The sequence below is a fragment of the Triticum dicoccoides genome, chromosome 1B, assembly GCF_002162155.2.
Source record: "Triticum dicoccoides isolate Atlit2015 ecotype Zavitan chromosome 1B, WEW_v2.0, whole genome shotgun sequence".
NCBI lineage: Eukaryota > Viridiplantae > Streptophyta > Magnoliopsida > Poales > Poaceae > Triticum > Triticum dicoccoides.
This window is the reverse complement of record NC_041381.1, coordinates 293,813,771-293,823,568: the sequence shown is the minus strand read 5'-3', so window position 1 is coordinate 293,823,568 and position 9,798 is coordinate 293,813,771. Positions and strand designations below refer to the sequence as shown.

Below are 9,798 nucleotides of genomic sequence, written 5' to 3'. Positions count from 1 at the left end.
TGGTTTTCTATTTTTCTTTCCTTTTGTATTTTCTTTTATTATTTCTTTTCTGTTTAAATCATTTAATCCATTTAGCCATTTTATAAAAATATGTCTGTTGCACTATAATTACCTTTGTAATATTCGTCAACCATCGAACAATTTTATTTTAAATTTTGAAAACTTTTATTGTTTTCATCAATTTGAATTTTGAATTTGAACGGTTTCGAATTATTGCGAGGATAGCAACAGTAATCGGGATGACGTGCCATGATTAGCGTGGGATTACTGTAGCAAGATTATCCGGGCGTTACAACTCGGGAGGTGATCACGGGTATATATTATACATACTTACATACTATACAGATGGTGACTAAAGTCGGGTCAGCTCGAAGAGTACCCGCGAGTGATTCACGGATTGGGGGCTGAAAGGACCTTTGTCCCGACGGCCCTCTGTGTGGATCTTTGTGGCGGAGCGACAGGGCAGGTTGAGACCACCTAGGAGACAGGTGGGCCTGGCCCTGTTCGGCGTTCGCGGATATTTAACACGCTTAACGAGATCTTGGTATTTGATCTGAGTTGGCTACGAGTCTATACGCACTAACCATCTACGCAGGAGTAGTTATGGGTATCCCGACGTCGTGGTATCAGCCGAAGCACTTCGTGACGTCAGCGACTGAGCGGCGCGCGCCGGGTTGGACTGCGTTAACGCAACTTCCTTTGTAATGGAGGTTGCTAGGTCTGCTCATCGGCCGCGTACGCAACGTGCAGGTGTGCTCAGGGCGATGGGCCCAGACCCCTGCGCGCTTAGGTTTAGACCGGCGTGCTGGCCTCTCCGTTGAGCCTAGGTGGGGCTGCGACGTGTTGATCTTCCGCGGTCGGGCATGACCCAGGAAAGTGTGTCCGGCCAAATGGGATCAAGCGTGCTGGGTAAGTTGGTGCACCCCTGCAGGGAAGTTAATCTATTCGAATAGCCGTGATCTTCGGTAACAGGACGACTTGGAGTTGTACCTTGACCTTATGACAACTAGAACCGGATACTTAATAAAACACACCCTTCCAAGTGCCAGATACAAACGGTGGTCGCTCTCCCTCAGGGATATGAGGAGAGGATCGCCGGGTAGGGTTATGCTATGCGTTGCTACTGGAGATGCTACTTGGAGATGCTACTTGGAGGACTTCAGTCTACTCTCTTCTACATGCTGCAAGACGGAGGCTGCCAGAAGCGTAGTCTTCGACAGGATTAGCTATCCCCCTTTTATTCTGGCATTCTGCAGTTCAGTCCACCGATATGGCCTTTTACACATATACCCATGCATATGTAGTGTAGCTCCTTGCTTGCGAGTACTTTGGATGAGTACTCACGGTTGCTTTTCTCCCTCTTTTCCCCTTTCCCTTCTACCTGGTTGTCGCAACCAGATGCTGGAGCCCTGGAGCCAGACGCCACCGTCGACGACGATTCCTACTACACTGGAGGTGCCTACTACTACGTGCAGCCCGCTGACGACGACCAGGAGTAGTTTAGGAGGATCCCAGGCAGGAGGCCTGCGCCTCTTTCGATCTGTATCCCAGTTTGTGCTAGCCTTCTTAAGGCAAACTTGTTTAACTTATGTCTGTACTCAGATATTGTTGCTTCCGCTGACTCGTCTATGATCGAGCACTTGTATTCGAGCCCTCGAGGCCCCTGGCTTGTATTATGATGCTTGTATGACTTATTTATGTTTTAGAGTTGTGTTGTGATATCTTCCCGTGAGTCCCTGATCTTGATCGTACACATTTGCGTGCATGATTAGTGTACGATTGAATCGGGGGCGTCACACCCCGGGTGCCCGGCCGGCCAGCTGGGAGCCGCCTCTGAGCACCCCAGGTGCCCGGCCTGGTTGGCCCCGGGTGCCCGGCACCTCCTGGCGCTGGCTGAGGCCGCCCGGGTGCCCGGCCAAATGGCCCTGGGTGCCCGGCTCAGCCGCCCCAGTCCCGCCCGGGTGCCCGGGCCACCAACCCCGGGTGCCCGGCCCAGCTCCAGCCGGCCTCGGCCTTGTCCGAGTGCCCGACCCTTGCAGCCCCGGGTGCCCGGCCCTGCCTGGGCGCGTGCCTCTGACCAATCCGGGTGCCCGGGGCACTTTACCCTGGGTGCCCGGACCCTTCCATGGATGCCTGCGTGCATTATGGTCTTTTGACCCTTGTATCCCCCTCTCCCCTCTATTTCGTCCCTAGACTATATATACCTCTCCCCCTACCTCATTTGAGGGACAACAAAGTATATGTGAGATATTGAGAGAGCTTTGCTCATCTTCCTCCTCTTGGAGATCATGACCTCTAAGGGAGAAGATCCTCTTGTGGATATCAAGGCCTCCTCTTGGAGAAGGATCCCCATCATAGGATCATCAAGACTTCTTTCCTCATAGGACTGGGATGAACTAGTTCCTTATATCTTTTCTATGTTATCCTTGAATCATTGTGATCTCTTGTGTGTTCTTGGATCTAGCATATGTGTGATTGGATCTAGTCAATTTGAGTGTTTCCCCTTTTTTGTGTTCTTCGTGTTCTTGGGGATTCCCCCTCCAATTCGTGAAAGATCTCCATCTAGGGTTCCACCCTACAACACAGTGCTTCAGACCTAGTCTCCATTTTATTGTCTTCACCTTTTCCTCGCATTGCCGTGTTTCAGACAGGAAAAAGATTCCTGGGCGATGGGCATGAACAAGGTCCACAAGCTCTTGAACCGTCCGGGGTTGCCCCAAACCCCGGTAGTTCCAGCTTAGGATACTCATGGCCCTTGACGAGCATTTTTGCCATTAAAACAGTTATTTTGCCCATCGTTTCGTAAGAGTATTGTTTACACTAGTGTAGTGTAAGAAAAACACTCTTACGAAACGGGGGGATAGGATTTTTGCCATTAAAGCGGTTATTTTGCCCATCGGCGCCTTTTGGCGTGCTAGAGTCCTTTTGGCGACTCTGCTAGAGTTGCTCTTAGTTTGCAAGTGAATTTGATTTGAATTACTCCCTCCGTCCCATAATGTAAGACATTTTCTGACACTAGTGTGCTGTTAAAAAACGTCTTACATTATGGGACGGAAGAAGTATATAATACTACCACATAGTTTGTTTGCCCTACGTTTCTAAACAGAAACTGGCCTGCGACTATTCTGCGTGAAAAGCTCAGACATCTTCACGCCTCTCTTTTACATCATGTATCCATCCAAATTAACCAAGCTGTCTAGTCCTATAGCATAAACTCTGCCACTCACGGATAGCACACAGTTTAGATACAATTCTCACAACGAATCTCGGAAGGAAAAACAGGATCATATCAAAACTTTTGGTGAATATACTCTCACGGAATTTCCTGTATCAGGAGTATGTGCAGAATTGAAGCTTGGGAATTTTCAGTAAATCGTTTGCAGCCGCTGCTCTGCCACACCACTTTCTTTCTCAATGTATGAAGTCCTTAGAATATCAGGTTGAGGAGATCTTGGTGCAGGCAAATATGATGGAATGGAGTCAAACTTATGACCAGGGGAAGCAGCGGCAGCTTCAGCCATGAAGTTCTGGAAAGGAACACAGTCGTCAGGGGAGCAGAAGGCCAACAATGAAATTTGTAAGGCAAAATGTGATGCAAAAGCAACACATTTTGGAGTCCCAACATAACAGTAGTAGGACACTACAGAGCAAAAGGCAAGATGTGATAGAAAAACAAGTAAATTGGAGCCAAAACCATTTTATTATAATGGTCACAATTCAAAAATAATGATCTGTCTCTAATGCCAAAGTTCTAATTCCAAACATCAACTAAAAAAATGATGTGGTACTTTAAGTAGTGTATTTTTATGTACAAAGAGTAGCGGAAAAGCATAGCTGAAACTAACTATTAAGGAATATATTGTAGAGAAAACAAAAGAGGTGGAGAAATTTGTTGATGTTATCTAAAACCGACACTGCATCTGAACCAATTTACCCGAAAGAAACCAGTTTAGTTGAAGAAATAGTCTACCAGAAGTAGTCACCGGGCCTGTTTAGCCATGCATTCAGACCGGTCAGTAAGGATTTGAAGAAAACTAGCATGGCTTCTATTCTCAGATAGGCTGTGATCAAGAGGACTGGCTGAGCTCTAGACAGTAGACACCAAACACAGGCATCCAATTAAGAGAAGTAATTTTCAGTTTTTCAGCAAACAAAGGATTGGAAGCAGCACATTATGCTTTACATACACAACCATTGAGTGAACCACAAGTATTGCCTACCATAACAAGATGAAGTCCTGCCTAAAAGATAAAGCTACACAACCATTGAGTCAACCACAAGTATTTCCCTACCATAACAAGATGAAGTCCTACCTAAAAGATAAAGCTGTTACTTAACAGAAGTACAATTTCTTAGAGAAGTAGTCACTGTTACCTTTATCAGTTGCTCTGCAGTCTGAACATCTGTTGCAGAACTTCCATTGATTTCAATAGACATTGCATCCTCCTCCAAATCGTTTATCAAGATGCTCGATCTGCTAGCGCGGCGAATGTAATCAATTCTTGCACCAGTCGGGCCAATCACGGCTTCAGCATATATAATTGGAACTTGCATCTTTTCAGTAACCTGTCAATTGTCAAATAATCCACCATCACAAACATATACTAATTATAGTTGTGAAGAAAAACAAAACATGTAGGTAAGCTTAGAAACTCTACAGCACAAACTATACAAACCTGTGCAGTGATTGCTGGTGATTTACTAGTTAATGGACGCACAAGCACATGCGAAGGTGCTTCTGGGCCACACGCAGACACACGACAGTGCAGAAGGTTTTCTACAGTGGCTGGTGGATACATCCTCAATGATTGAGATGCTTGCAGTTCATATTCACACATACCACGAGGTGTCGGTAGATCAGCAGCTGCGGATGGAGATACCCTGCTGGTATGAGATTCACTTCCATATAATGATATTCCCAGGTGTGGACGTTTTCCCATTGTAACTGATTGACATGTCTTCCTCAGTGGATGTGCTTGGTGACCATGCACAGATATAAGGGAGCGTATTCTTTCAACAGTAGCTGATGCACCGATTGGTGAAGTTGCTCGTAACTCATATGATGTCAGGTTGTGGTGTGAACCTAATTCAATAGGAGCTGATAGGTATGTTCCCTTGGGTGGTGAAGATGTTTCTTGTCCATACACACTTATACAATGGTGTGGAGGTGTAACTGATCGATATCTTCCAAAAGAGGTAGGAGCTTCGACAGGATTCCTGCATCTCGTGTAGTAAGTTTCAGTCCATTGGGGTTCACGCTGATGATCGTCGGAATGGCAGAGTGGACTAACTGCTTCCAGACGGCCTTCGGGATGGTCACTGTAGTAAAGCGGGGGCATTCCCTCAGGATGGTCACTGTAATGACACTGGGGCATTTCCACATGTAACATCGACAAAGGCACCTGAAGATATAAGAGTTCATCTGAATCAAATATTGGGTAGGGTAGAAAGCAGTGGCAACGGATCGGATAGTCCTCTTAACACTTCGATTTTCATATTTTCGGAACAAATACGAATGCAAATACGGATGTTACGAATACGAATGCGGATCAGATGTTACTCGAATACGGAGGCATATCGGATGTTTACTCAATTCAGAACAGAAAAGAATAATAGTGACATATTAGTTAAAAGGAAATGAGTCAATAGCTACGTGACACAAAATAATCAACTTGAAACACATAATAAGTTAATGGTAGACATGTTAATGAATAAACACTACTATAATGCATAATGGTTTTTAAGTTTAATCATACAAAAAGTAAATTTGACAACTTATTAGGCTTTTATATTGGATAATTCGCATATTGGGGCTAGACTTGCTTAGATTAGCTCACGGAATTTTATTCGGATACAGATATATCCACTTCCATATCCATATTTGTGCCAAAATCCAGTACCACATTTGTATTTGTATTTGTAAAAAATAAACCCGGATATTTTTCATTTCCATTTTAGTTTGGACGTGGATGTTTCGGATACGAATATGCATTTTCTCGAATACAATTGTCGGATATTTCGGATTATCCACTACCACTTCCCACCCTTAAAGAATCTACTATAACTTTCGATGGCTGTTACAAGAATAATGTTCAAAACAGTGCCAACTACTTACATGAGGGTCAAAAAATGGGATAACACTTCGATCAACCAGGTACTTCCTCAAATGAGAAGCAACAAGTTCCAAAGCCTTCCGCACGCGTGCAGGTTGTCCCCATATTTCAACAATCCTATCTTCTTCAATTGCAACAGGCGGCAAGTCACAATCTGCATGGTCAAAGCACACAAGGAATGACATACTGGCTAAAGGACACTGGATGCTGGAACAATAAACCCCAGAATAACCAACGAAATAAATACTCCCTCCGTTCATAAATAAGTGACGTGGTTTTAGTTCAATTTTAAAAAGATAGTATATAATCCAAAGGACATCAACTGAAAGAATGGCATACTGAAACTGCTTATCATCGTATCGAAAAGATAGTAACTCGAGGTAATAGCAACTTTCTGTTAAAATAAAAGTGAGCTCGGCATAAGGGTGAAACCCACTTTTGGCTAAATGATGGATGCAGTGGAAAACTTAATTCATCTCATTTTTAACAGATGATGCATTCTCTTATTTAGTGAACTCATTGTAGAAACAGTTTCCTGCCGTACCATTCATGGGCAATCTTTTGGTGATAGGTGCATATGACTACAGTACTAACACACACAAGTCAAGCAAATCAGTTACACAAAAATCAAAGGATACATGATTGGATGGTTGGTAGGACTTAGAATTTGAAGTACATATTGTACTCTATCGAAACCCTCTACATGTAGATGAATACAGGTGCAAATTATATAAGTAGCGTCTTGGTCTACATTGATTGAACTATCTTCTTCTGCCTTCAGTAGCAACTTGACTGATTTCTCCATAACCAAACTAATAGGGAAGCAAGCCCAACATTTTCAAGTAGCACACATATACATGATTGAGGCACAAACCATTACTACAGCTACACAACATTTCAGAACTGCTTTTCAGCCTATGATTGACATATGCAACCTTGTTTGAGAAAATATACTAATGTAAAAGCAACAAAACATCATATGTTTTCCAAATTTCAGCTTTGCACCAACAGAGATGCCAAGCAAACTAAGTAACTATATGGTTAAGCCACAATTCATGTTCCTTATTGACAGACATTAACAGTTTAACTCCATAAGTGCATATCATCCACAGAATCACATGTATACTAGTACATTATGACAAATCAATGATATGGATACAAGGAAGCAGTGGATGTGGATAAGTGAGCTTACAGGTAGACCAGAAAAAATAACATACCAAGGACATAAATGTTAGTTTTGGAAGCTTCCTCGATAGAATATATCATCAAACCTTGCTCCCCAATAAGGCTCACTGCCTGTTCACTTGGTATAAGGATCCGTGCCACAACTGTACTATCAGATCCCATGTTTAAGCCATCATCATAAATTATGTGCTGATATACTCTCAATAGTGCATCCATGGCTGGAGGTATTAATTCATCTGGTTGCTCCTTTGCGAAAATGATAACCTTTCAATGAAAAAGATGAAATGATTTTTTAGGACAACTGAAAGACGAATCATGTCTCCTTTCCATAAACTGAAGTCCATCAGCTTTAGGACCACTGTATTGCAAAACATGCCTTCTTCCATATGCTGATATACACTAAGAAAGGAAAATAAGTAAAGAATGTGTGGTATAAAACCCAAAAAAGGCAAGATGCAGTATTGATGGAATACTAAGCATTAAGTTAAAGAACTATTAAATCCGTAGCAGCCAGTTCCCTGCTAGAGTGCAACATACTAGTGTTAACACAGCATGCTGAAAAAAATAATGTCCACATCTCCATGTGAATTACTAGTTGATTGTTAAGCCAAGACAGATGGGGCCAGAAATTTAGTGTAAACAGGTCTAAATATCGAAAAAAAGGCTTGGTTGCAACGGAAAATAACGAAAGGTATATATGGACAACGAACACCTATGTCAACAATTAAGAAAATTCTACCATATTTTAGACATAAAAAGAATACAAAGGTGTGTTTTCCAATTAATTAGGTTAAATCCTTAGGTTGATCAAAAAGTACAGAGTAGAAACAAGATATCTGTTCAATCAACAACTTACAGCTCTTTCTGCCCCCGCAAGATGACCACCTATTATACGGATACATGCTTTTGTTTCCTCACACAGTCTTCTAACCCTCTCTCCTTTGTAACCAATTATCGGACCGAGCTTTGTAGCAGAAATTAGCATCCTGAAGACTGTAGTTCCAGGCCAATCAGGGTACCTATTTTCACCAGCAGAGCAAGTGGTATCGCCACCAGGGCCTACATCATCAGTAATGTCTTGTCCCGTAACAGTCCCGAGAGCTTCCTTCTGAGATTTCCTGACCATTTGAGTAACCCACCGCTCTGCTGAATTTCTCTGCATCTCAGTCATTCCCACCAAGCACTGAAGCATCACAACAGAACAAATACAATAGTGAAAAACTGTGTGCACTTTAGCTATTCTCAGTAGCACTGAAGCATCACAACATAAAGTGATGAGGGCATCCCTAGCTCTTTACCATCTTCTCACGTTGCTGATCAAGTCACTATAACTTAATGATCCATGTATTGGACCAATAACAAGAGCACGTGCCAACAGGAGTGGACCCAGCGAAAAAAAGACCTGGTGTCTCACATGTAAATCACTAATTTTCCACACTTAAATATGGGGTGTCACACACTGTACTATGCATGGCATATAGCAAGGAAATTTCTTGGACCTGGTGTCCTGTGCACCCCTATGGTTGAACCTGGGTACGCCCCTGCGTGCCAAGTTACTATCACAACAGGTGAATTCTCTCTTATTGATTTTGACAATTTAAATGATGAGGACTTTATACTGTATAAATCCCACAAGATGGAAACACGATATTCCCTTTCAGATTCGGATTGACTGCCAGAAACTCCAAAATTGAAACAGGTGCAGAATGTGTATGCGTGCTTCAAATAGGGCAAATAAATACAATTTGGATCCCCTAAAAAAAATACAATTTGGAAAGCTGGATCTGTGTGCTTTCCAAACTGTATGCTGCCAGCCTTTGATTCGAAGAGATCGAGTAGGTATCTTCAAAAGAATACGTCGGTGCTATCTGAGTTTCCAAACAGAGTCATATGAGTTAGGAAAGTTATAGCTCGGTTTGTTTTTGACTCCAACCTTTGAGCATCCAGAAGTCTTTATATACCCTTGTAAGTCGTGGCTTGGAGGTCAGACCACGTTTAAGACTATTGTAAAACTCCAGAGAACTGCGACAAACATTCATCTGAATTCCTATACACCAAGTTCATTTCAACAGGGTGCATTTGCTACTGAAAATTCGGGCATCATCTGTTGTTCCGCTGGGAACTAGGAACTGCTTGTGCTCAGAGGATCCTTACGCAAGTGTGTGGTGTTGCAAATTTCTGTCGGGTTGCAAATCGTTGCATCTGGCAACAAGTGAATAGCCGAAGAAATTGCAGAATTACACAAGTTATCTACGTCGGTCTCTGAGAACGTCAGGTCATCCCGTATGATAAAGACAAATACAATAATGAAAAAACTTGTGCATTTCACACATTCCCACTAGCACAGATAGAAAAGCACAACCATAAAAACGAACCTAGGAATAAATGGTTCACAGCTAGTAGGATTTTCCTGTTAAGCTAAATCACATTCTACCGAGATAAAGACTGAAATCAAGAACTCAGGCATAACAAAGAATGCAGGAACAAGTACATAACTTGC

At 42.8% G+C, this 9,798-nt stretch overlaps 1 protein-coding gene across 1 annotated transcript in view; it reads right to left on the bottom strand.

The window, feature by feature from the left end:
• Positions 1 to 3,129: 3,129 nt before the first annotated feature.
• The window catches only part of LOC119331678 (RNA-binding KH domain-containing protein PEPPER-like), a 7,393-nt gene continuing 724 nt past the window's right edge, over positions 3,130 to 9,798 (bottom strand). The window contains exons 2-7 of the mRNA XM_037604839.1: positions 8,155 to 8,481; positions 7,331 to 7,562; positions 6,116 to 6,267; positions 4,677 to 5,402; positions 4,375 to 4,566; positions 3,130 to 3,527 (exon numbers count right to left, since the gene is read on the bottom strand). Coding sequence (XP_037460736.1) covers positions 3,366 to 3,527; positions 4,375 to 4,566; positions 4,677 to 5,402; positions 6,116 to 6,267; positions 7,331 to 7,562; positions 8,155 to 8,469 — 1,779 coding nt within the window. The 5' untranslated portion in view covers positions 8,470 to 8,481 and the 3' untranslated portion in view covers positions 3,130 to 3,365. The remainder of the gene's footprint in view (positions 3,528 to 4,374; positions 4,567 to 4,676; positions 5,403 to 6,115; positions 6,268 to 7,330; positions 7,563 to 8,154; positions 8,482 to 9,798) is intronic.